This window comes from Sus scrofa, chromosome 11 (genome assembly GCF_000003025.6).
Source record: "Sus scrofa isolate TJ Tabasco breed Duroc chromosome 11, Sscrofa11.1, whole genome shotgun sequence".
In the NCBI taxonomy this organism is placed as follows: domain Eukaryota; kingdom Metazoa; phylum Chordata; class Mammalia; order Artiodactyla; family Suidae; genus Sus; species Sus scrofa.
This window is the reverse complement of record NC_010453.5, coordinates 4136054-4164033: the sequence shown is the minus strand read 5'-3', so window position 1 is coordinate 4164033 and position 27980 is coordinate 4136054. Positions and strand designations below refer to the sequence as shown.

The window sequence follows — 27980 nt, the reverse complement described above, 5'->3', positions numbered from 1 at the left end:
CCTTAACCCGCTGAGCGAGGCCAGGGATCAAACCTGGGTCCTCATGGATGCTCGTCAGATTCGTTTTCCCTGAGCCATGATGGGGAACTCCTGTCCACCTGTTCTACAACGCATGCTGCGTGCGGGAAGCGCAGAGGACAAAGGATGAAGCCACCACTCAAGCTTATGGTGAACAGGACCAGAGTGCCTGGCCTCAGGGAGGCTGACCATAAACATACACACCCAAGACGTCACACACGGACGAAAATGGCAGGGAGCCTTCACTGCTGCGAGGGCAGAGGACCCGTGTCGCGTGGAAGGCAGGCTATAGGATGGCATTAGCGGAAGCAGGGAGGCCAATCAGGCAGCTGGATGGTCTGGAAACGGGTGGTGGCAGGACAGAAGCTTAAACGTCTGGATACGCTGAGTTTGAGGCTCTCTGACATCCAAACAGAAAGCCATTCATTCATTCAACACTTATGAGCTGCACCAGGATGAGCGATACAGACCATATGTGGCTGGGGGGCATCTTCTAGCTGTTGGGACTATTGGAATTAATTAATTAGGACGGCCCAGAGCTACCACTTGGGCGACAATGGTACTGCCAGTAAGAGGGCATCAGATCAGCACACCGCACAAGGTTACAAGTCAACTCTACTCCAGTGTTTAAAAACCCTGCCCTGTGGAGTTTATCTTCACGAAAAGAAAACCAACAGGCAAGTGTATGTCCGTGACGGTAAGGGCTGCGCAGGATAACGAGGCAGGGCAAAGGGACAGAGGATGCTGGCGGGTGTGGGAGCAGAGCGCACGGGGAGGGGCTCTCTACCGAGGGGAGAGGTGAGCAGACGGGGAAGGGGCGAGCGAGGAAGCCGGGAAGCTGGCTGGGGGGAGACGGAGGCGGATGGCAAAGACGGCGCATGCAGGGCAGGCCCGAGAGGGGCCCAACAGCACTGCAGCTGGCAGGCTTGGATGCTGGGCACGCAGGGACTCGCTGGGCACGGTGAGGCTCTGGCTTTTACAGAGGGAGGCGAGCGGAGGCGGGCAGGGAGGCGGGCGAGCTGGGGAGCCACGTAAGGAACAGCTGAGAGTGGCAGGGACGGCGTGGGTGTGCAAGACGATGGCGCTGCGGCCCCGAGTGGCCCCGGGCACGGCGTGAGTCTGGATGCATATTCAGTCCAGAGATGCCGTGAGTGACGAGCGACGTGCAGAGAGGTCAGGGGACCGGCGGCCTCTCAGCCACCTGGGGGCGCTCATGAGGTGGGGGCAGCGAAGAGGGGCGGCCGAGGTGGGAGAGGGAGAGACAGAGAATGGGCCGATGTGTGCCAGACGGGTCAGCAGGAACGCCGAGCCAGGCCACAGGCTAGAGAGGGACGGCAGTGGCGTGTGTGTCCCTTGTCACAGATCTGGCTAAATACATGAAGCTCAGGGAGAAACCAGGCTGCACTTGTGACTGTGACTGTGGCCAACGTGGGTGGCTCTGGGAGACGGGCAGGCTGCTCAGAGGATGGGGGACGAAGGAGTCTCCAGCGCCCAGAGCGGACGCGTCCTCACGGGCTCTGCGTTTGGAAATTCACGCAGGGGGCAGACACGCCCGAGCGGCCCTCTCTCCCGGTTGCTCAGCCTTTCCACCGGCTTGGGGGGGCAGGTTTCCTCCCCACCTCTGCAGCTGAGCCCACGGAGGGCTGCGTTAAAAATGAAGATGCCGGAGCTCCCATCCTGGCTCAGCGGTAACAAACCCGACCTGTAGCCACGAGGCCGTGGGTTCGATCCCTGGCCCCACTCGGTGGGTTAAGGATCTGGCGTTGCCGTGGCTGGGGTGCAGGCCGGCAGTTGCAGCTCCGGTTCAACCCCTCACCTGGGAACCTCCATGTGCTGCGGGTGTGGCCCGAATCAACCTCTGGGACTCGACCCCGAGGAAACAGAAACGTCCGGATGCCGGCCACGCTCGCCAAGCTGGCAGGTGCTGCGTTCAGTCAGGGCGAAAAGCAGGGGACGCGCGTGGACAGGAAACAGGGTGCGACTGATGGAGAATCGCAAACCAACCGGGGAGCGAAGACAACACGGAGGCCCGAGTTCACCCTCAATTGTCCTCACTACGAGGTCCAGGCTGCTCAGCAACGGAACGCCCTGGTTCTTAAAATAGTTCAGAATGTTTTTACACAGATGAGTTGAATTTTTAAGAAAATTATGTTTGCTTTTAAGTGTTCCGTATTGTGTGCCTAAGGAGGGAGGAAAAAATAATTACTTGGAATAAAGCAGCCACCACGGGCTGAGCGTAACACAGAATTAGGCATGATTCTAGAAACAGAGGGCTCCACGCTTTCAATGAGAAAGCCGTCTGCACCACCTCTCGTGTGACAGGACTACATGTGACAGAGAGAAGAACCTGTACCGAAATCACACGCGTCCCTCTACTTCATTCCCGGGGCAGGAGACATAGGTGTCGTCACGGACAACAACGACCGTCGCGTCTACTCAGAGGCCGCTTGTTAAGGCACATTTGAAAATAAAACAAAACACCTTGGTGTGTGTAAAAACACAGCTGACTCCGTATTTTGACTTATGAAAAATAAATTTATTACATAACACCTTGTTTTTAACAATGTTCAATTTTTTTTTAAATTCAGAATACTTGTGTCATTCATGTAAAATAGTTTGATACAGTACATTGTATGTTATAGGTTTTTTTTTTTTTTCCTCAAAAATTCTAAGGCTCTCCTACTCCTTCTCCTTGGCTGAAGTAAGGGCACCCTAAACACCGTGCGAACAAGTTTTAAAAAAGAAAATGAACTGAACAAAATTTTAGTAGTACTACACCAACCAGCTTTAAAATCAGGACAAAATATCTCAATTGGATGCCGCACCTTTTTAAGGAAGTTATCACTCATGCTTTTGTCTTCTTAAAGCATGCTCACAAATCTGCAACACCAACAGGAAAAATAAAACACTGTCTATGACAATCATCTTAGTTTGTTTGCTGAACCAAACAGGTTTATATCAATGACAACATATTTCATTACGATCAAATAGCAGCTTTAATACCAGTCAAGTCATAGATTGAAAACAAAAACAAACTTAGAAGTTGGAAATCAATCTTTGGGAGTTTTGAAACCTTCTGGAGAAACTATGTGGCTTTTATACTTTCAAAAAATCCAAGCGATGGTCTTGGTCAGAAACACTGATTAATGTAGAAAATGCGTCGGCCCACTGCTAAGACACTGAAATGAAAACTGTACCGAAAGAGTCTCCTTTTGGGTCTTGGTTGCTACTCTGTCGGGTTAACACAGGCTGTCTGTTTCAAGTACCAGTTAAACTTTTGCGTGTGGGGGGTGTGTGTACTGTTGGTCAGATCATGTTGCTACGCTGGAAGAACTCACCACACTCAACGACAAAGGCTTGCCCCAGCACACTTCACAGCTTCGACTGCTACAGACTGTCACTGAAAAAATGCATTGGTCAGTGCGAACCACGTCAAGTAAACCAGGGAAGTAGCAAACCCACAACACAAACTGTGCTCGGACTTTCTTCTCGAGTCTAACGCCAAACAGGAACCACCTGGAAGCCACTACCCCAATCTGTGAAAAGCGGCGGGACTTGGCTGCTGGACATCTGACGCCGTGGCTGCACAGTACATTCTCAGGGCCCATCCCGGGCTCCGCGGGGGCGGCGGCAGGCCCGCGGCGGCGCAGCGACAGTGCATGGACAGTGTCCGGCGCAGCTCAGTACCGGTGTGTCTGATGGGAGTACTGGGGAGGCTGCTGGGAGGTAGTTGAGTACCCCATGCTGCTCTGCGGCTGCGATGTGCTTGGTCCGGGGTTGGGGTAGGCAGCATGGGGATTGGAACGCTGCAAAGGAGGCCGAGGGAGAGATGTGACTCGGGTGTTCCCACGCCGCAGGCGCGCTGAGCCAGCGAGGCGGGCGTGGGCTGGAAAGGCCCTTCACTTTGAGGCAGCTGGGGCTTAGAAGAGTCCTGTGCTACTATCGGCTTTAGCGCTAAAATGACAACCCCGCCCCCCGAATCTGGGCAGGTGGGAAGTGCTGTTGCTAAAACCACACGAGGCTGCGTCTTCCTGCTGTGCTGCCAGTCCTGTCTCTCCGAGTCCACTAGTTCTGTCTGTCCTTTTCTCACTCCTGCCTCTTTCTCGCACTATTAGTTCCTAAGACAATCACTACAGAAGAGTAACCATAATTTAATACTTTCCTCGTTCAAAGCATAGTTAATAAATCACAGAATCCAAAATTCTGCCAACCCTAGCTCAAGTAGCATTTCAGGAAGAGTGGACACATGAAACTGTAGTCACAAATACTATTTTTTGTTTGTTTGTTTTTGTCTTTTGTCTTTTTAGGGCCGCACCTGCGGCATATGGAGGTTCCCAGGCTAGGGGTCAAATCGGAGCTGCAGCTGCCAGCCTGCACCACAGCCACAGCAACACAGGATCCGAGCCACATCTGCGACCTACACCACAGCTCACAGCAACGCCAAATCCTTAACCCACTGAGAGAGGCCAGCGATCAAATCCACAACCTCCTGGCTCCTAGTCAGATTCGTTTCTGCTGCGCCACAACGGGAACTCCAGAAATACTATTTTTGAAATCACCCACAAGACCACCACGACAGTAACATCCACCAGGAACACAGCACCACCTCCCGGCAGGTGGCAGCGGCAGTGGGAACGGTGCGGGGGGCACTGCCTGTTCAGGAGGCAGCCCCCCCCCATGCAGACACAGCCATGGGCGTCTGCTCCCAGGCTGGGGGGGGGGGGGGCTGGACCTCCCACTGACCAGCCCCCAGACTAGGAGCAGCCTCTGGCCGCACATTCAGTTGAACAGCCTCCTCTGCTCTCTTAGCAGGTAACTAACTGGAAGGGGTCAGGTTGTCAGCATGCCTCCCACGCCGAGGCCCAGGGGCCTGGGAACAGGGGTAGGAGCTGCAGGGCGGTGCTTCCACGTTCAACAGGTCTGTGTGCAAAGGAGGCGACAACGTCACTCGAGAGGAGCCTCGAGCCTCTGGTGGGCCTGGGTCTGTCCTGCATCGCCCCGGCTCGCGGGGCGAACCCGGGGAGGATCGCGGCCGCTGACACCCACCTCGGGCTGCCATCACGTCGGAAGGAAACCACGTCTGTGTCAGGCTCGGCAGGACAGCGCACACGTGAAGTGCTCTGACCACAGGCTCCAGCACCGGAGTGCTGGCCGCGGGCCTGAGCTCCCGCGATGACGACGATGACGAAAGGGGCTGTGATCATCCAGCAAACGCCTGCCAGGCCGGCTCGCGCCCTCTCCTCTAACCCGACCACAGCCTCACCTACCACCTACCACCAACCGCATCCTACCAACGCGGGAGCCGAGGGCCCCAGCCTCCCACTCAAGGCTGCCCACAGGCCTAACCGCGTCCCTAGCTGCCGTGGTTTCAGACGACAGACGGCACTTCCTGGGCACCTCCTGGACGCTGGGCGCTGAGGCCCACCCGCCCCCACGTGGCTTCCCGCGGCTCGTGCTCCGGAGGAGACGCCAAAGCCAGGCCCTGTCTAGGACCTGACCGAGGCCACCGGGTTAACAGGGGCGCCGTTCGGTCCGACCGTTCCACGCCTGGCTAAGCCTCCTCGACAGAACCGCCTGGCGCTTTGCAGGCCAGCAACCCCCCAGGCCAACGTCTCCCGAGCAGCAGAGGCTGGCGCTGTGCTCCTGCCGCCGCGGCCCCGGGGCCACCACCCCCATGCAGGGCTGCGGGCGGCCGTACCTGATAGTCTGAGGTCATGATGAGTCCGCCTGAGGTAGTGGTAGGAGGAACAACCCGCACTTTCTTCAACGGGGGGCCCTGCGTGTGGCTGCTGTCCTGGTTCCCGGGGTGGCCAGTCCCATTAGTGTGGTTATTGCCCTGCTGCTGCTGCTGGTTCTTCTCAATTTGGTGAAACGGAAAGAGAGAGAGCAACTCAGAGGGGAGCAAACCGCGGCCGCGGCCGCAGAAGGCAGGCGGCACCCCAGCAGAAACGCACGAAGCCGCCCCGCACCCTGACACTTACTTTGTCTCCTTTGTCCTCGGGCTCTTCCTCCGTTAAAAACTCTCTTTTAGGGTACGGGATCTGACAACCGGCAAAAACGCTGACCCAGGAAAGAGAAGAGACAACAACGATTTCCGGCGCGCTGATCAGCGTCTCAAACGCGCTTTCACCGTTCAGACAGCCTCCGCCTCCCTGCCGGTGCAGCCGCGAGGCAGTGCGTGTCTTCTCCCAACCAGTGACTGAACAAAAGCACCGGCACCCCCAGGCACCATCCAAAGGGCCTCGGCTCTCCTTTATGTCGGCACTGCTCCTTCAGCACCACAACCAAGGCAGAGATCGCAGCTGGAATGTCATGACTCAACAAAACTGCATTCTACCCTCCAGACTGCATCCAAAATGCACGAAATGGGAGATCCCACCGTGGCTCGGTGGTTAACCACCCCGACTAGGATCCATGAGGACACGGGTTCAATCCCCGGCCTCGCTCAGTGGGTTAAGGATCTGGCGTTGCTGTGAGCTGTGGTGTAGGTTGCAGATGTGGCTCGGATCCCATGTTGCTGTGGCTGTGGTGCAGGCTGGCAGCTACAGCTCCGACTGGACCCCTAGCCTGGGAACTTCCGTATGCTGCAGGTGCGGCCCTAGAAAAGGCAAAAAGACGGAAAAAAAAAAAAAAAAAAAGAAGGAATGTATGGGGACCACACACTTCTTTGGGGTGGGGCTTGCAACTGGGACACAGAACTAAGTGCAAGCAGTGCGCCGGCTCAGAGCCCCAGGGAGTGCCAGTGCGTGGGAGCAGCCCGCCCTCGACTACCGCCGCCACCGGCCGCGGGCAGCAAGCAGGGCAGCAGCGTCTCTCCGCTGTAAAAGCCTGACGGCTCTCAGTCACCAGCTCGTTTTCTGCTTGTCATAAGGATTTCTTTGAGTCCCCGAACAAGAGCAGCAGCAACCTGGCATTGACAGCTAAAAAAAAGCACGCACCAAGAGCTAGCTCCCTGGCGGCACAGTGGGCTGAGGATGCAGTGCCCGCGCTGCTGTGGCATGGGTTTGAGCCTGGGCCCAGGAATTTTCATATGCCACAGAAGTGGCTTTAAAAAAGAAAAAAAAAAAAAGCACGCACCAAAAAATTCTATTGTGCTGGTGAGTTAATAAACTGATCACTTACTCTGATGTAGGAAGTGGGTCTTCTAAGAAATAGGGATCCTGCATAGCCTGTTCTGAGGTAATTCGCTTTATTGGGTCCATGGTAAGCAATTTCTGAAGCTGAAACCATAAATCATAAAAACATCACTGCATTACTTCTCAAAGTTTTACCTTTTGGCACATTTGTGGGAGGTACACGGTTTTTGATCAATAACACCACAGTTCAGAGGGTTTCATTCCCCCCAGTTAAAAACTAAAAACCTTTCAATTTCATGTAGTCATTCACACGAGTCATTTTAATAATCATCAGCTCACCCGGTTCTCCTATAAGAAGTAACTAAACATACGTCTTCTTACTCTCAACCAAGACCTTTTTCCTACACCATCTGAACTGCCACGTCCAATTTAGAACAGGACCAAAATGCCTGTGTTTTCTACTAAGGGGAAAACATTATACCCCAAAGAATAAACTAGCTACATGTGGCTATTTAGAGTTAAAACCAAATTAATTAAAACCAAGTTAAATTTAAAAAGTCAATTTTTCAGAGTTCCCATGTGGCGCAGTGGAAACAAACCCAACTAGTAGCCATAAGGACACAGGTTCAATCCCTGGCCTTGCTCAGTGGGTGAAGGATCCGGCGTTGCCGTGAGCTGTGGTGTAGGTCGCAGACGCAGCTCGGATCCCGAGATGATGTGGCTGTGGTGGAGGCCGGCGGCTACAGCTCTTATTCAACCCCTAGCCTGGGAACTTCCATAAGCCGCAGTTGTGGCCCTAGAAAAAAATTTTTTTCTTAATTAAAAAAAAAAAAAAAAAGTCAATTTCTCAGTCATATCAGGTGTATTTCCAGAGCTCAGCGGCTACCCTCCCAACAGCACGGCTCTCAGACAGCCATCTCTGGCACTGCCGCCCGGGGCTATGTAAACACGGCACCCGGTACAGAACCTGTGCAGCAAGGCCAGGTGCTATCGGCGGGGACTCTGCAGAGACGCTGCTTGGCCTCAAATCCTGACCTGACATTTATGAGTCGGGTGACTGTGAACAAATTACTTAAGCCCTCTGTAACCCCATTTGCCAAATGGAGCTTAGAAACAGTACCTTTTATCATGTTTCTTTTCAGAATGACGAAAAGCAATTACAGTGGTGCCAGGCGTGGGGAACGCGCTCTCTAGGTGTTGGTATTATTACTGTTGTTGTAATGAGATACCGAAAGGTGAAACTAATGTCAAAATTCAGCACTTTTTCGTTGAAATATGAGGGACTGAGGATTCTAGGAACGAGAGCCTTTAACGTGTGACTTAAGAGGCCCTCTAACAGGTGCGCCCTCAGCCCACCACCTCTGGCCTAACACGCAGCACTTTCAGACTTGAAGCACATCGGAGGCGTCCCCGGAGCACTTCCTAGTGACTCCGGAGCTGCTGAGCAGCACATCTGGGCAGGAGCCAAGCACCTGCACTTGCAGCGTTGCCCAGGTGACTGCGGTGCTGCTGGGCTAGGACCACGCTATGGAAACCAAGAAACTAGGAGACATGTGAGACCATGAGAGATGACACAATTAGAAAACAGAAGGAGGTGGAATATTTTAAAATGCAGATGAAATGCTGGGATGGTGAGACTTTAATTTAAATGAGCTGATATTTCCGTGGAAGCACAATTTTATTTTGAGATTGAAAGGAAAAACACAGATTTGCTATTTAATGTACTCAAGAGGTTTAAAGCAATTGTATTAGAGCTTTCAGACGAGACCACCCAAGACCTGTCACCCTGGTAAAAACAAGCAAATATGCAATAAAGGAAGCCTTGCTCTAGAATTTCAGTGGTAGCGGTCAAAGTCGCCTCAGACTAAACTGAGCAGCAGTGAACTGGGTGGCGGTGTAAAAAAATTCCCCTAAATTGTGACTTCTGGTCCGCCACTACTACAATATTTTGTTAGAATAAATACGGCCGTAACTTTGAAGGATCGAACTTCTGATTTGGGTACTATGTGAAGTACATTTTAAGAAACCATGATTTAGATAATACATTGCATGGTAATATGAGCAGTTAAGCATTTTTTAATATTGCTGATTAGATATGAAATATATGATACACGACATGATAAAAAATTACTGTAGGAAATGCAGAAGCAGAAGAGCAGGAGGAGAAGAAAAAGCAGAAGTTGAAGCAGAAACAGAAGAAATATTTGCCAAGTGGCCTGGTATTATAATAAAGGAAAGTTTAATCCTTTTAAAGTTAGAAAAAAAAATCCTATTTAATGAACTCATTTAAAAATACTGGGAATAAAGGATTAAAGAAACTTAAGCCAAGCAAAATACAACCTGCTTCACCAAATTCCTCCTTTACACTATTTTTTAAAGACCTAAAACTAAAAAATGTTTTCAGTTGTTATGATGTAAAAATGAAAAATTTATTGTAAACAAATTTAATTACCTTGATAGCAATTACCTTGATAGCACATGGGTTCATTTAGATTCTAGGTCAAATCATTTTTCCATTATAGACTATTTATAAACCGCATTTCTCACACTCTTCCAGGAAAAGTGAGTAATCCATACTGTCCCCGCAAGCCAAGTTTATGAGAGGTACACCTTGGGAGTCAAAATTTTGTAAACCAGGAGTTCCCTTTGTGGCTGGGCGGTTAATGAACCCAACTAGTATCCATGAGGACACAGGTTTGATCCCTAGCCTCGATCACTGGGTTAAGGATTCGGCATTGCCGTGAGCTGTGGTATAGGCTGCAGATGCGGCTTGGATCCTGCGTTGCTGTGGTGTAGGCCGACAGCTGCAGCTCCAACTTGACCCCTAGCCTGGGAACCTCCATGTGCCATGGGTGCAGCCCTAAAATGCCAAAAAAAAATTTTTTTTTGTAAACCATCTTTCAAAGAGTTGAAGTATAAAATAATCTGTAAATGTTATTTCTGAATCGTGGGACTGTTTTCATCTTGCTGCTTCTTTGAAATTTTTAAATAACTGATGAAAACCAATAAATGGAAATCAGAAAATGACTTGACAGGCTTGGTACAATGATGATCTTTAGAAAATCTAATGCAACCAAACATTCTACCTGTCAAACCACGTTACGGGCTTTTTGTATTTTGCTACTTTTACTAGTATGCACCAGAAAGATCTCCGCATTTGCTATTTAACCGCTCTAAGAGTGGTGAGAAACCATACACATTTACTCGAAAAAGCCTCCGGTTGGGCATAAGAGAGGGGAAAAATGCATTTGATTAGTACCGTTCCGTAAAGCTTACCAAGTGGAATGCTTTACTATCTGGTTTAACTTTATGTTTTTCCATATACTTGATAAGGCTGCAGTTGGTATACCTGAAAGAGAAATACTATGAACTACCTCTACTAGATTTAACGTTAATGTTACAGCAGCTAAGGTTTTTCCAAATAGAATTGTTTTAATCATCACCGAGGCAGTAAACTGAAAATGGTATGAAGCCAATTTTATTCAGTGTTCACCCAGTCACTTTTGAATGGATACCCCTGATTAAATGCAAGATAATCTCATGAATAACAATACACTGTTTAGCTTGTTCACACGAACGCTACGTCAACGGCCACCTTATAAATAACAGATGGGTCAAGAGTTTAACTCAGCCTTACCAGCAAGTTTAAAAGAATACATTTTTAAACATTTTGCCATAGGTCTATAAACTACCTCTCCAATCCCCTGATCTTCCACTGAGAATAAATGAAATATTCCTTCTTCTCCATAACAACTTGCTTAAATTTACAACACGACCTAGGCGTGTAGGCAGGTGGCCGTCAGCAAGGTTTGTTTATTTCAGCCTCTAAGTGCTTTAGCTACTTCCCACCCATGCATGGCTTCCAGAAAGGAAGACATATGGAAAGAAATGAACTGACTTTTTTCATACCCAATTCAGCTGCTCACACCAGAGAGTCACCTTCTTTATATCACCACTTAAACATTTTCAGAAATGAAGACTCTCATAATGTAAAAATATTTATCAGAGTAAATAAAATAAACTACTTAATAATTTTATGTGGAGTATTCTATTAGCATTCAATCTTACACCGAGTATTCTAGAAAAGCAAAATTCAACAAAGTTTCTTTCCAACTTACGTATTTCTTCTGAAGTCTTTCATTAATGTTGAATGTTCAGGCATCTTTTTTATATCTTCCCAATCTTTATCTGTGAAATACATTGATAAAATTTTATATTGTCTAGGTTCCTATTCTCAAGCGGTTCAGCCTTCTCATTACATGTCTTACACATGAAAGCACAGTCCTCAAACGCACGGTCAGCCAGAGCAAACATCTTCAAGCTGTAAAGGCAGCTCCCCACGCCCTGCATTCGATGAGATCCCTCTCTTTCGAACTTGTTTTCTTAATGCCTACTTTGTACGTCTTCCTCTAAGGAACCTTCATTTCCGTAACAAGAAGGGAACAAGGTGCAAACAAGTATTTCTATTATTAAGTGCTTCTATTTCTATGTGCAAAGTCACTTTTTTTTTCACACACCAAAATTCTTGTTACCTCAGCACCCAATCTCTTCAACAATAAACGTGCCACCTTCCCCTTGGCGGCTGTAAGCGCACCTCTTTTTACACGGCCCTCCTTCCTGCCACCTTTTAGATACACCGCTTGGAATGGCATCAACGGAAGCAGTAACAGCTGTCTGCAGTGGAGCCCAGTCGGCTCTAACTGGAATAGTAATAAGTCAGCTGGTGGTGCGCTGGCTGGGTCAACGTTACTATAACCAGACAGCGGTACATCAGGGGGGAAATGTCTCCGTCAGGCTTTGCTGGCGTCAGAGTTACTCCAACACCACCTGCTACTTCAGAAGCTTGTTGTCACCATCAGTGGGTGTCACGGAGAGTCCACAGGTACCCGCACTCTGGCAGGTAGCTTAAGAGCACCTCCGCTTTTCAAGGACCTTCACAGGCTTGCTTTTCTTCCAACCTACTTGTAAAAATATGTGCTACCTAACCTCCACAGACATCACATATTGTAAACTAAATATATACGCTCAACTCCTAAATGCAATTTTCTCCTTAACTACTTCCTTGTTGCAATTTCTCTATTTTTGTCAATTTCTCAAGCTAGACATCTTGAGATAATCTTTTAATCTTCCCCTAATCACAAGCTTCCTGCAAAAAAATTACACATTTCTCCTTTCTTCTCCTCCAAATCACTTCTCCACCTGCTACAGATAACCAGCTGGCTCCCTGCCTTCCGTTCTCTCTTCTAAATTGATTTTTACACACCGCTGCCACACTCCTCCTTCTCAAATGGAACAGAACCACGTCACCAGCTCTCAGGAGCTCATCATAGGTCCTCCTTCGTCAGCACCTCAAGTCTAAAGGCTGCCGCCCGCTCTCAGGCTCCCCTTAAGCCGAGCCGCACGCTGGCGACCACCTCAGAACCACCTCTCACAGAGGCTGCCACCCCAAGCCCCGCTCCGCCCAGGGGCCTCCGGAAGGCTGAGGGCTTGTGGACGTGGGAAGGAAGGCCATTCTTCTCCCTCTACTCAAGCTACTCCTATTCCTTCAACATCCTACTTGTTTAGAGCAGAACAATGACAACTCCAAGAGGGCGAGAGTCGTGTCTGTGCCACCGGCCATCTATTTAACACAGTGCCCGACACACACATGCTTAATGGCCACATGAAGTCCCATCTCCACAAAGCAGTCCTCGCAGAAACGGGGGCCGGTTTTGGAGAAAGACAGTGATTCGGTATTGACTGATAATGAACCCCTTACAAGGGAGTGTGGAATTACAACTCCCAGATTTTTCTCCATTCATTTTGAGTTACTAAGAAAACCTTCTAATACGAAATAACGTCTCATAAGTACTTGACTATCAAAAACAGAGGTGTTTTTCAACACATGTTCATTATTCGGGACCTCTGGGCGGCTTCTGGTGCGTGAGGGTCTGTGGTTCTGGGGGACAAGGGCTGGGACCCAGCTGGAGAGCCGCGCTGTGGCGAGACCCCGAGGCCGTCCTCGCTGCGGTCGCCGTGAGGCGCTCCTCCCATCGCACTGTGCGGACTTAAACCACTGTCCTTACTGATGGGGGTTAGAGAGCACCCAGCAGGCTGTCCCGTACCCGGATTCCGCACAGCGCCTGAGCGTTCAAAATGTGCACGCGCAGACCTAGTAACGGCCGCATCACACGTGCTGCCAGCCAAAAACACATACCACTGAATTTCCTTCATAGTTGTCGATGCTGGGAACCAAAGGCACTTGTTAAATACAGAGACTGCAAATACTGTACCAGGTCAAACATTAAACAAAAATCAAACAAAAATACACTCCTTAAATTCAAGAAACCCTTAAATATTTTTATGCTAAGACGTGAACTCTACAAATTTTGCTATTTCTGTGGATCTATGATTAATGCAAATCATAAAGAATCAAGAAAGAGGAGCTTTTGTTAGCTAGCAATAGACACCTTTCCAACGAAGATATCCAAGTTCAAATAACAGTGACTTAAAAACAAAAACAAAAACATAATGTGTACCTGCAGGAAATCCCATTACATTGAATATTCTGTCCAGCTGGTCATGGTGATAAGGGTTACTAGTTTTGATGTCCTCTTGTCGACAGTGAAATATTGGTTCTGACGTTAGTAGTTCTGCAAATATACACCCTATAGCCCAAATATCTTTAAAACAAAAAGAAAATAAAAAAAAGGAAAAGAAAAGAAAAAAAAAGGAAAGGGAAAAAGAAAAAGGAGGAAAATAAAGTGGTTCTTTCCAAAAGAAAATGCATTTTTATCTTGGCAGGGAGTGTTTTTTCGTTCTTTTCCCCCCCAATAAGTCACATTAATTCCTAGGCGATTATAAATATCAAGGAATATTTTTTGTAAATATATATTCCCACCCCACCCACCCCAGTTTTTCACTCCCTGTTATACCTCCAACCCACCCAGTGGCTTCACTCCCAGTTTAAATCAAAGTTATTACCTAAAATCTTTGGTGAGTTTATGTGCCTCCAACATTACCTTATCTGTAAAATACGTACAAAGCTACACATGGAGCATGGGAACCATAAATAAATAAAACTCAACAAAAAAAAAATAAACAAACAGAAAACCCAAAGAGCTTTTGAAATTGGGCATACTTGCCAAAAACAATCACCACCATTGTTTGAGGGAAAAAATATTTTTTATCTTTATCTAGTTTAGGTACTTATTAATTTATAAAGCCTAATAATTATCCTTCCATGTGAGCAGCAGTCAGCAAGGGCTATTCCAACCAGAAAAGGACAAGAAGGCCTGGCCTCAAATATCCTATGAAACAGGGTTTCTGCTGGAACAGCTTTTTGTTCAGTGTTTATGCTTTACGCCTCAGACTTTTTGCATGTTAGGTGTTTAATAAAAGCAAGGAAATATGGGGCACCTTTAAATAAGCACAGACGCTATAAATTCTTTTTTTCTTTTCTTTTCCTTTTTTTTTTGGGTCTTTTTATGTTCGCACCTGCAGCACATGGAGGTTGCCAGGCTGAGGGCTGAATCAGAGCTGCAGCTGCCGGCCTACACCACAGCTAACGGCCTCGCTGGATCTTTAACCCACTGAGCCAAGGCCAGGGATCAAACCCGAGTCCTCATGGATACTAGTCGGGTTCATTAGCCACTGAGGCACGACGGGAACTCCCTCTAAATTCATTTCTAATAAATGCCAGGCAAATGGATTCCTTCATAAACAACACATTCTCTTCATTCACTTTAAGTTACTGGCTGACTTTCATTCATATTAAATTCTTACTCAACAGAACTATTAGTAGACGAAAGACATAGATGCTAATTTAGAAGCTGAAGCTGAAAGTCCTCTGTCTCCACTCTGAAATCCCTCAACGGACAAGAATAACTTTTCCACACTCAGGACAAGGCTGTGCACACAGCAGACGCTCAGTAAGTGGTTTAACTGATCTAACCAATACCCGTGGGAAAGAGAAGTAACTCCAGAAGGACAAATCAAAATCACTCTTAGTAACGCCGATTATTCAGGTGTGTCAATAATGGTCACTTAAACAGAGTTTAAAACTGAATTTAATAATAACTGAGAATTCCTAAAACTGGATCTAGGTATTGATTTAATTTAATGTAAAATCATCACATTTCAAAGTAACAAGTTTAACCTCTACTGGCTTTAAGGCTACAAGCAAGGGATTTTAACAAAGACACCATGCTAGCTCTTCATTTTTCTCCCCTTGGTTCTTCAGAGAACCAAGTCTAGCCAACATCACCCACGCCTCACCAAGAAACAGAGGCCGAGCTATGTTCTTTCTAGCATCCGAGAGTAAATGGGGAAATTAATTATTCTGTGATTATTCTTTTCACACGGGTACTCCATCGAAAGCTGACCCGGATCATCTTAACCCAAGAGAGGACAGGCGGCTCCGCGGGGGCACAGACTGGGCTGTGGGTCAGTCTGCAGCTCTAAGGCAATGCTCCCAGCACCCAAGAAGCACTGCAGTGACTCATCCCGGTTGTGGAAAACGCTAACAAAGAAGACAAGTACGCCAAGGAAGATGAGGGGACCAGCGCTTCAGCTGCCCTTAAGCCTCACTGCGGGGGGCGGGGGCGGGGGTCAGGAAAGAAGGAAAGACTCCTTCACTGAACCGTGTTTAACCCCACCTGAACAACCTCTTTCGTCGGCGCTTTTCCATTACCTTTTGCCTTTTCTCACCCCACCATCCCTCCCTTCCTCGGACTGCTCCAGACATTAATCAAGAGTGTGAGCTGGCTGATCAGGCTCGTATTTCAGACCTAAACCTCGGTCAACAAGCCTCTCTTCCGACCCTGCCAAGCTTTTCAGATTGTGCTGAGTTCATGGAAAGTCCCTTCCTGCTCACCTACCTGTGAGGTGAACTCCTTCTAGAAAGACTCGGCAAATAAAAACACATAAATCCCATCTACTTCTCAGAACCGGGGATGCCAGTGTGTAGCAAGTGAGCTCAGCAGGCAAGGTGGACCGTCAGGGGCGGCCACACAGACCCACACGGGCAAGATGTGCTGATAACGGCCAAGCAGCAAGTGTGCTTCTACCCTAACGACAGAGCCAGTCCTCACTCCCCGTTTCATCAACACCTCCCATTTAACAGAACCTCATCGGTGGGCAGCCACTCAGGGACAAACACCTGAGCTGAAAAGCCCCACTGTGACTCGACTTGTAAGAGTGCCCCAGGGCCTGCTAAGCCTGACACCTCCTTGCAGCCTTCGCCGCAAGGTCAATCCAAGCGCCCCACACTCTGAACTGAATCCCACTGTCTCCGGGGACACGGGACACGGCTGACTAACCCATCAGTTGCCCTCCGGGCCTAACGATTCAGCAGGCAGTTCTGAACAAGGGAGTGTGCACAACCTCAGCGCTGAAACCTGCCTGTGATGAGGGTGGGGGATGCGGGCCGGGCGTGGTCCATCTCCCCTCCGCTCTTCCGCTGCCCCTTAGCTTCGGTTTGACATGAGCCGCCACCCCCGCTGGCAGCCGGGCCCTCTCACGGACGCCACTGACGTGGACACACGAGCACACTCGGCAACCAGACGCAAACGCAGCCACAGAGGTCCTGCCCTCTGCACCCACTACAGCTGTCTGATGGGGCAGTCAGGACGTGAGGACAGGGGCTGCGCCGTGGTGGCGTGCGCGGAGGGTGTGGCAGAGACGGGAACCACGGAAGAAGGTTGATTTTTACTCCTTTATTCTACTTTTTAACACTTCTCTTCAAAATGGTTTATGTATGATTTCTGACTCTCTCGCAAACAAACAAGCAGTCTGTAAGGTACCCATATTATCATTTTTTGAGCCAGTGGGTTTTTTATTTTTTTGTCTTTTCTAGGGCCGCACCCACAGCATATGGAGGTTCCCAGGCTAGGGGTGGAATCGGAGCTGTAGCGCGCCGGCCTACGCCCCAGCTCATGGCAATGCCAGATCCTTAACGCACTGAGCAAGGCCAGGGATCCAACCCACAGCCTCATGGTTCCCAGTCGGATTCGCTAACCCCTGCGCCACGATGGGACCTCCTGAGCTAATGTTTTGAAAGAAAGCATCCTCCAGGGATGCTTTGGGCTGAGCCAGGCACCTGCGGGTGGGGCCTGCGGAGACTCTGGCTCCAGCCGTCTGCCCCCAGGTCCTCCTGCAGCAGCAGTGGTTTCTGTCTAAGGCCACAGAACGTTTCGAGTTGAGGGGGATCTTACAGATGATTCAGGCGAAGCTCGCGCCTTCATAAAACCAGGCTATAAGGGACTCAAGGCCTAACCACCACCAGCACCACCCTGGTGGCAGAGCCAAGGCCACATGTCAGCGTGCGCATCTCGGTTATAGCTCCACTGGTCAAAGAGGACAGTGGTACCTTGCGCACATGTTCACACTGGTTTCTCGACTGGACGGAAATCCCTTGAGGGCCAAGGACATAATCTGCACTTACTTTGGCGTCTCTTAAGCTTTAAACAATGTATCCAGCAGTTACCCAACAGATTCTAATGTTGATGAAAAGCAGAAAGGGGGAAAATACGAAGGCCTTCTCTTTCCCAAATTAGAGCGCCATGTGAACAAGGGATCTACCCAACAGCGGGGAGTCCAGCTTTGTGACAAACAGCCCTGGCCTACAAGTGCTGGACTGCAGAATAACAGGTGGTATGAATCTTGATGCGCACGATCAAATACAGGTTTCTCGTGAAGAAAGGAAAAGATAATGAGTAATGAGCCAGAGCCAAAAAGCCTGTGGGATAGTATGCTTTTTCCTCAATTTAAATCAGTTCAGTCTCCAATTTTCTGTTAAGAGAAGCTAAGATTAGGTAACTACTCCCTCATTTGTATAGTCTATTAATATGTCTTTCCAAAAGTAACAGTGCTTTTTTAAATATTCATTTTCTAGGTGTAAAAAATACCTACATATCATATGAGTTTACGTGCTTAAGCATTTAGCATACACTTGCAAAAAAGACAACCAAGTGTGTGCTTACGTAATAACACACATTCGAAAACAGGACTAGGTTCAATCATTTTTACTTTTCCTTCTAACTGACTGCAAACAGCTTGTACTCTGGAATACTTTTGGGTCTGTAAAGCGATCTAGAGCCCCACAACCGCAAAGTCCTAGATCCAGTACCTGAACCTACCCTTGCTCTTGCACACAGCAGAATGTGTTCTCCCAGCAGGTATGAAGATGAGTGAGCATGAAAGAGCTTGTGAAAAAGACACTTGGATTCCAGACTAACGTGGGGAACGAGCCCAGGTATTTCTTCTTTCCACTTTCTGAGGCGACACGGAGCTGGCAGCCAAGTAATGCAGGTACAAACGCACAGGAGTCAGAGGGCAGGAGAGCCACGGGGACAAGCTTCGTTCACTGACCCAGCAAGGGGCCGTCGGCACTATGTCCACACCAGCACTGGCTTCCAGGGGTCAACAGCTGGCAATGCCCACCCCTTCAGGGGATTTCAGGTGCCGCCTAAGGACGCTGTCAAGACAGTGTGAGCTGGAAGTGTGGTGGGGAAGGCAGAGTGGCGGCTCTAGACTGTGTGACCAGCAAGTTCTAAGAGGGTACTCTAAGATCAGGGTGAGAAGAGACTGGTCTCGTGCAGACCGCATCTGGCAGAGCTACATGCAAGGCCAGCTGAGAGAAGGCCCCAGTCCAGGGCACTACGGCCGAGAGGGAAGCAGCCTTGTCCTGTGCAAATCTGGGCACATTTTGTACCTGGAAATTCCAGCTACAGAGTCTGTATTTTGCCCTGTTGATCCCCCATCGACCCCCTCATCTACTGCCCCGGCCCTGCCAGCCTTAAAGAGCGTGGGCCTGAGGTGGAAGGATTCTCCCGTTAGAGAAGTTCAAGGTCCTCAAGGCAGAAACGTGCGCCCCGGCACGGGGGCCCCCAGCTTGAGGCCGTTCTCTGCTGGATGACCCTCAATAAAGCCCGCCAGTCATGCACACAAAGTGCCCAAGCAGCTTCCTGTAACCTCACTTTTCTTTTTTCTTTTTTTTTTTTTTTTTTTTTTTTTTGCTTTTTTTAGGGCTGCACCTGCGACATATGGAAATTCCTAGGCTAGGGGTTCAATCAGAGCTGCAGTTGCCAGCCTCCACCACAGTCCCAGCAACGCCAGATCTGAGCTGCATCTGCGACCTACACCACAGCTCGTGGCAATGCAGATCCTTAACCTGCTGAGCGAGGCTGGGGATGGAGCCCACAGCCTCTTGGATACCAGTGGGAGTTCGATAACCGCTGAGCCATGAAGGGATCTCCCTGTAACCTCATTCTTAAAAGTCAGAGACCTCAAGGGTCGACAAACACTTGAAGGACACTCGCCACGTTATGGGACGAGACCAAGACATATAAATAAAAAGTGACTACGAACAAAACACAGGAGATGATCCCAGGAATACAGCAAATTACAATTTAAAAGGAACCTTGACAACTGTCCTCACAGGTGTTCAGGAAGCTTTTCTTTCCGTAAAATGAGATGCTATGAAGACTAATAATAAGAAGATAACGAGAAGGGATTCATAGAAATAAAAGAGACGAAAGCAGAAAAACATGAGAAGAAAGGCGGTATAAAGGACCAATCCAGGAAATCTAACATCTGCCTAGACTCAGCTTAGGAAAGAGAGGAACAGAAAACAGAGGGGCAGAAATGAAGACCTGGAGCAGAGCATTCTCCAGGCACGGGACGTGACCTTCACACTCAATGTGCCCACCAAGTGCCCAGCACGTTGCTGGGCAAAGCAAGGAGAAAGGAAGAGGCCCAGGGAACGCAGAGAGAGAAGAATGCTTGGCACCAGACTGTCCACCAGCAACGCTCGTGCTCGGAGACCGCGGAAGGGCATCGCGAAGTCCTGAGGCAAACGGTTCTGTCTCTAGAACTTCAAGCCCTGCCCAACCATAAAGCGTGAAGACGGCATTTTTCCTGAAATACAACAAGCAGAAAAGCTACCTCTGAGATAAATTCCTTAGCCAAGGGATGAAATGAAAGAAACGGATCGAACCCTGAGAAAAGGCAAAGGCCAGGATGAAACCCAATCCAGAGCACAGCAGAGGAGAGAAGACTTGCGGGTGGAGTTAGCTAATGCAACAGACGCGGGGTGACCACCCCCCCGGAGAACAGCGAACATAAGCAACGAAGACCCTCATAAAAGGGAAAAAGGCAAGACACAGGAAGGAAAAACGACTTGGTGATAAAATTCTGCCAGTAACATGAAGCGGCATAAAGATGTCAGAAATGGGAACGCGGTGAGCAAAGGACGGAGGCGGTGCGCATCAAACCCACCGCAACACACACGCTCAGGGCAACTAAGGGCGGGGATGACGTGCGCCCACAGGACGGAAGTATGTGTCTTGATGGTGACTTTACTCATATTCTTGACAAACCGAGAGGCTGGTGGAGGAGGAAGCAGAAGAGCACTAACGTCCTCATTCTGCGCAAAAGGGGAAAATCAATACTATCAAAAACTGCAAAGTGAATTAAGACGGTCTCAGCTCCTACTTATCTGCATAATCTTTTGTCCTTAATTTTAAGGGGATCTTTTAGCAGCTAAAAGATTTCTTCTAGCATATTTCTTTTTATGAAGAAATAGTTGTCTAAAGTTCAATGATTAAGAAATTTTGTGTTTATTTCTCTTTTCAAGTAAAATTAAACTTAAAATACGTTTTACTTAAAATTCATAGTATGATCCCATACACTCAAAAACTTTTTCAGCATCTATTTACCTATCAGAAAGAGATGTCTGGAAAGGTACACCCCTAATGCTAATGATGGTATTTTTTAGATAGTGGAATTTTAGGGTAGTTTTTGCTCTTCCTTTTAGAATTTTTTTATATTAATTGATTTAAAAATATACAGAAATACGTATACTCTACCACCACAAAGCCACTTTTCAAAGGCCATGGAATTTTAACGAGCTCTACTCACCAATAGCTTTGGTATAATGTCTTGCTCCAAGAAGTAATTCTGGGGCTCGGTACCAGAATGTCACGACTACCGGATCCAAATCTGCTAAAGGCTTCAAAGGTGAATTAAATAATCGGGCAAAGCCCATATCAGCTGGAAAAAAACAGTGACAATGTTAAGTAAAAAGATTTTTACATATTTTTACTACATTTTTTACTCTAACTTTACTACTTTACTACTTTAGTAAGATAACAAAAAGTGTCAATTCTGGGGGGAGAAAACCAGCAAAACCTCTCTCACCCCTGTCAGAAGGCCCACGCTAATAAGACAAGTAAGTGTGAGATCTCCACCTGCTGCAAACTGCCGTCACTCACTCTCCCTCTGGGTCACAGACACGCCGGCTACCAGGGTCACGGGTGACCCTACGCCTCCCTCCAGGCAGATGTCATTCCAACTGTCTCACCAGCATCGGGACAGGGTGGTCAAACTGCATTTCGATTCTTTTTATTGGTCACATGCACCAAGACACTAGATCAGTTAGAGGAAGGCTGCCCACTCTGTGCATCGAGAAGCATGTTCACTGGTATAACCAGAAACTGACTACAGAGTCTGATAATATCGCTGTCTCCTCCCCACTAATTTGGGGTGAACTTTACTAACTTATTTTTAAAGAATCATGGTTTTTTGTTTTTCTTTTTTAAGCTAGAAAAGCCTTTAAAGATCATATAATTCAATCGCCTCCTTTTTCAAAGGAGGAAACTGACTTTAGAAGAAATGAACTCATCTGACAAATGTCACGAACTCCTGTCTCGGGGCTGGAGCTGTGCTGAGATACGCTCACGGCGTCGAGCACAGCTGAACACGCGCTGCAGTTAGTCGCGCCTGGCTGTGTAACCTACGAAACCGTAAGCTTCTCATGGGCAAGAACTGTGTATTTTGCATCTCGCTATCCCTTTTAGCATCAAGCGCAGTGTCATCCCAAACAGCTTTTGCCAAAAATGCGTGTTGAATGAACAATCCCTATGCCACCTATACCACCTATTCAAGGATTTCAAGATTCATTCACATTTCTTTAGTTTTGTTTTCCAAATACATGTTTTTAAAGAAGTAGGCCCTCACCTAATCTACTTAAGTATAGCGGTTCAAAAAAACCAACACAGAAATTCAGGACAGAATTAAACCCATGAGTTAGGTTACTAAGTACTGGTTTACAGAAGAGGTAGTATTTCTTCTTCTATGTGGTGAGTGCCCTAAATCACTGTGTCCCCCACCTGCCAACATCATACGTGTCATGCAGACGTCTAATCCCAAAGGAGGTTATTTGCAATAGATCAGCCTTCCCCAAATCTTACAGTGAAGACACATCTGCATCCCGTTCAGCTCGGTCTTTTTTATTTTGGATGCTTTGAACTTATATTTGACTTTGATGCCACCAAGCCGGATTGGACAAAACCCTTGACAAGCACAGGGAAGGCCTTAACAGGCATCTGCTGATCCTATGGTGAGTCCGGATGGGGCCTGGTTCTCAAAGGAAGTCAATGAGCAGGAGCATTCTGAGGTGTGTCAAATGTTCACACTACCAAAAAATGTGCAAAATTTATATCAAGAGTATTTCAAGAGTCTAATTAGAAGTAGAAAGTGCGTTCTGGGGAATTTATACGGGAGGAAAAGGAAGAAGCATCAGGCACACCTCGGTTTTTCTCTGTTGGTAAAATGGTACAAATCGGCTGATAATTCTAGGTCGTGTTAAATCTTGCCATCAGAAATTCCTATTTACTTTGTGACACACACTCCCATAAGCCTCTGCCTTTTAACTTAGTGCAACTTAGTTACTGCATTTCTTCTACTCACACACAAACAAACTAAGTAAATGTGACAAACACAACTTGGAAATGACAATGAAAAAACAACCAGGTAGGATAAATAAATCTAGCTCTGTCCTCTATATCCTCATAGGCTATCAGACCAGAAATGGGTAAAATTCGGCTTTGATATATAAGAAAACATGACGAGGTAGAGAATGCTCAGTAACTGTCTTTCCCTTGAGGCAAAGGCTTGTTAGAACCCACCCAGCCTCAGTGGCATTCTCAGGTGGTAATTCCTAAGCTCAAGGGGGTTGACAGAGGCATATGTTCTGCTCTAGTCTGGCTCAGGTGGTCAGAACTGACGGCATACTTCCTGGTACTGCTGTGTGCCCTTGTGACCAAAGGTGAGGCTGGCTGCTAACAAGGACAGAAGCCACTCACCTCTACAGGCTATTTTTAATGGAGGCAAAAATTTCTAAGAAATTTGCATGGCTCATTTTATAATTAGAACACTTCAGTCTCTAAAGATTGTCTGACACCTTTCAAGAGTGTGAAACGTTTTTCACTTTTAACGTATAATCTTTAGAAATGGCTTCGATCATATGGAACTCCATGAATATATGCATATTATTACAGCAAAAATGAGAAGTGATCAAGCTGCCTGCAGAAGTTTTAAAGAGAGCTACACTGTGACTTATCAAAGATATAACATACCAATTTTTACTCTTCCTCGCTCAGGACCTTCACCCATAACTAAAATATTAGCAGGTTTCTGTGGAAACAAAATAGTGTTTTTTTTCAGTAGACAGTAGAGGTTTCTTTTAAATAGACAATATGTCAATACAACATAAATCCACCTTTAAAAAACCATATTTACTCAAAAATTAAAATCAAACACAGGACGTCACCAAAGAAGCTTTATGTGTATATATGCAAAGCAATAAGCAAACGTGACGAGGCCCCGATCGGGGCTGCTTCTCTCCGCGTGGAGCTAAGGCCCTTGTCGGTGCGGCCCCCAGTCTGCTCTCACCACTGCGGAACATCGGCAGAAAGCCTCAGGGGTTTCCCTCTAACTCTTCCAATTACATCAAATGTCCTGCAATTTTACGGGAAAACAAACCTTCAAAAGTATTTTTAACTCTAGGTAGCAATGTAATGATGGGGAAACGGCAGAGTATGCACCTGTGTTTCAAATAAATTATTAAAAAAGCGATTTATAAAGTCTTTTCTAAATGAGTTAGCGAAGTAATAGACAGGACTTTTCCATGGCCTCAACAGTGCTGAGGTGTTCATTTTTAAATAAAAAAGGAAACCAACATTTAAAGGGAGATTTTACACAAGCACTTATTTCGAAGAGTTTTAACATCCCTAAAAATATTGAGATTAACTAAAACCTAAAGTTAAAATCATCTTGAATGGACTAACGGCGGTGCCAACTGTATACTAACCTGTGCAGGAGGAGGGACGGGAGGGGAGGCAAAGCCCGAAGCTCACGCGGGCGGCCGGCCGGGCCCCTGATCTGACCGCAGGTCCACCAACCTGCTCGGTGCCACCGGATCACGACGCCGTTCAGACACGGACCAAAGCCGTCTCAGAATCAAAGACTTTCCCGAAGGCCGCTGACAGCGGAAACCAGTTCACAGGCTTTCCTGACCACAGGCAGTGACAGCCCCTGTGCTATGACTGACAAAACGTAACTCACAGTGTATTATCCTACCAAATTCCAAGGACCAAACTGTGTTCTTATCCTCAGTGAAAAGAACCGACCCCGCGGAGCCTCAGGGTGAAATGCCCTCGGCTGGGGGACCTGCTCGCCCGGCGGGGGTGTCTGTGCTCCGGCGATCTCGGCACGGTCCTCGGGGCGGGACGGCCTACCGGCCTACCGCTGTCGTGCGTCACTGCAGGGGGAGCTCCACAAAGGAGCCGATCGCCTCCCTCCCCTGCTTCAAATCCTCCACAGTCACAGGGGAGAAAATTAGGGGCAAAGGGTGGAAGAGAAAGCCACACCCGGACTGCGATTACAGCTAGATTTAAAAACAAACTGCCAGGAGTGAGGACAGAGGTGGTTAGAGTGACAGAGGCAGGACAAACCTTTTCAAAAGTTCCTTTGAAGTGTCTGCTGTGCGTTACTGTCACGAACACACTTCACCTTCCTTGGCCCCCGGGCGGCCCTTGAGGAAGACCAGAGCCTCTGGAACGGGGCCCGGGCTCCTGCGAGCTCGCCCCGCTGGCCTCTGCCGCCCACCACCACCCTCCCCGCACTCGGGGTGTCTGTCGCAGGGTTCTGTGACGAAGCCTTTCGCAACGACATCCGTGCAGCCCATTAATTAATTCTGCCACCACAACTTTCCCCTGTGTTGCCCGGCAAAATCTGATGCCCCCCTTAATGCTGGGAGTGATACACGGGTAGTCTGACCATCAACAATTCAAACTCTGAAGTCACAGGCGGAGGTGACGAAGCTTTCACTTCCCAGGCCTCTTCCACCCCTTCCCAAACTCCACCGCTTCTCCAAAGCTACAAGCTCATTAACTCGTCTGCTGTGATGGATTTTTCTAGTATTAAAGTGCTCCTGAAGGATTACGTCCAAGTCTGCCAAAAGCACAAGGACACACGGGCATCTTCTGTCCGCCTCCCATCTTAGAGGGATTGGACATGCGCTCTCTCTCTCTCGTGCTTTCTTACTCATTCAGCAGCTGGGCCCAGATCTGAGAGGCCTGGGGTGGGTGGTACTGGTCAGCCTGCTACTAGGCAAAGGGGGAAAAACTCTCTCTCCTGGACCAGCCAAGTCCCAAGCCTGGGTTTGAGCACTGGTGGGGAACAGTTCGTCTGTAAAGGTCAGGCCTGGTACTGAGGTTTGGAGCCAAAGCTCCAGCTGAAAATGAAAAATTACTTTGTGGGTGTTCTCATCATGGTTCAGCAGTAACAAACCCGACCAGGATCCATGAGGTAGCAGGTACGATCCCTGGCCTCGCTCAGTGGGTTAAGGATCCCACACTGCTGTGGCTGTGGCGGTGGCCAGCATTTGCAGCTCTGATACTCCCAGCCTGAGAACTTCCACATTCCATGCGTGCAGCCATAAAAAGCAAAAAAAAAAAAAAAAGATCTGGCTAGGCATTTGCTGCCTATCACATGATCTGAGGTAGGTCTTGGGGCTGAAAGTCACTACCCACAGTTAACCAAGGGAATTTAAGTCCACGTGGGGCATGCTGCACAGTCGTAAACAAAAGAGCATGGGTTTAAGCGCTGTTTCTAGAACACCATTTGGAAACGATGGCCCCCTCCTCATGCTCCATGGTGGCACTCCACGTGCCCAGGGCACGATACTCTGATCTAGGAGACACAGCCACACACATTTCTTCCGTAAATGCGACCTAAAGAAACGCTCAAGAGAAAGCGGCAGAAGCCCACACGGATCATGACTACTCGGGCCACTACTTATTTTGAGGCTTAATCCATAGTAAGGGAGAGGCTTCACAAGACGTGATGGGTAATTTCTGCTCCAGTATTTAATGCCACGTTGAAAAGCTAATTTCTTTCTTCTCTGTCCATCGGTTGGTGAATTTAGCAGTTTTAGCTTACAGAGTCAAAACATGCCAACTAGTTGGTGATGATGCAGGAAATAACTAGTAACAACCATCACTTTGGTCAAGAGCCTGTGATTCTTTTTTTTTTGGCTTTTTGCCATTTCTTGGGCCGCTCCCACGGCATATGGAGGTTCCCAGGCTAGAGGTCGAATCAGAGCTGCAGCCCCTGGCCTACGCCAGAGCCACAGCAACACAGGATCCGAGCCGTGTCTGCGACCTACACCACAGCTCACGGCAACGCCGGATCGTCAACCCACTGAGCAAGGGGGCAGGGATCGAACCCGCAGCATCATGGTTCCTAGTCGGATTCGTTAACCACTGCGTCACCACGGGAACTTCTAGTCTGTGACTCTTAACATGCCATCAAACATCCTCACCTTAAGCAACATACAGACCTCTGCTGCGGACATTCTGACGAGGCCTATACTCCACTAAAGCATTCGCGGCTGCGGCTGCAGAGAGCAGAGGTCCAGCGTGATTTAAAAGTGTCATGCCACCACGGAAACAAACACCTTCAAGAGCGGTTATCCTATGCACGGAAACGGTCACAGAACACGTGTGCTGCCTGCTGAACAATGAAACAAACCGCTGAGATGTTTGTTTGAAGTACACTTATTTGATCATGGGAAACTACGAGATCCTTCTCTTAATTCACTTCTTCCAGAAAAAAACTATAATTAAGAGAACATGCCCTTGTTTCACAGCCTCCCGGCTTTTCTTCCTGCTCTATGTTGCTGTGCTCCCCCACACACCTGCTGCCATTTCCTAAAGCGAGACGTCTGCGTTTCAGACACAGCCATTCCTGCAGAGGCTTCCTGTCCCCCAGACCGTCACGCTGGCAAACAGCGCACGGGTGATTCCGGGTGATTCCGACGTGCAGCCGGGATAGCAAACGGGTTTCATCCAAGAGGCCAACTCTGGAAGAAAAGATGCAGGGAGCCACATCTTGAGAAAGACGGGAACTGGGCTGGTCAGGAAACGGCCGCTATCAGTCGGAGGTCTCTCACGGAGGCACAGAAGTGCAAAATGGTGGCAGCTATGTCACGTTCACTGCAAGAACTTTCTATTCTAGCGGTGAAGCCAAAGGCTTCATGTGTTCACTTGTGTTATCGAGGCACAGTGGAGACTCTGAGGCAACAAGAAAAGCTGGTTCTTTGAAATAACGCCATTTGCAGCAACATGGGCGGGCCCAGAGACGATGGCACGAAGTGAGGTAAGTCTGCCAAAGACCAACACTGTATCACTCACATGTGGAGTCTAAATACGACACAACTGAACTCATCTACGCAACAGAAACGGCCTCACAGACACGGAGCACAGACTTGTGGCTACCAAAGGGGGAAGACGGAGAAGAAGGACACATGAGGAGCCTGACATGCATCCGCCACTACACACAACACAGAGGACCAAAAAGGGCCCACTGTGGAGCACAGGGAACTCGACTCAAAATTCTGCAATACCACTCCGAGAAACTCTTCTGAAAAGGAATGGATACATGTCTGCGTATAAATGAATCCCTTTGCTGGACACCTGAGACTAACACAACACTGTAAACCAAGTATTATCTAACATAAGACAAAAACCAAACTGAAAACAAAGAAAAGAAAAGCTGATTCTT

General features: G+C 48.2%; 1 protein-coding gene across 5 annotated transcripts in view; it reads right to left on the bottom strand.

Moving 5' to 3' along the window:
- Positions 2533-27980, bottom strand: part of CDK8 (cyclin dependent kinase 8) — a 107060-nt gene continuing 81612 nt past the window's right edge. For 2 of the 5 annotated variants that reach the window (XM_021065497.1, XM_021065501.1), the window contains 9 exons: positions 23492-23549; positions 20994-21125; positions 13613-13756; positions 11213-11282; positions 10371-10443; positions 7141-7238; positions 6000-6078; positions 5717-5875; positions 2533-3824 (listed from right to left, as the gene is read on the bottom strand). In XM_021065497.1, coding sequence (XP_020921156.1) covers positions 3699-3824; positions 5717-5875; positions 6000-6078; positions 7141-7238; positions 10371-10443; positions 11213-11282; positions 13613-13756; positions 20994-21125; positions 23492-23549 — 939 coding nt within the window. In that variant the 3' untranslated portion in view covers positions 2533-3698. The remainder of the gene's footprint in view (positions 3825-5716; positions 5876-5999; positions 6079-7140; positions 7239-10370; positions 10444-11212; positions 11283-13612; positions 13757-20993; positions 21126-23491; positions 23550-27980) is intronic. The other 3 variants (XM_021065498.1, XM_021065499.1, XM_021065500.1) reach the window with 3 other exon arrangements.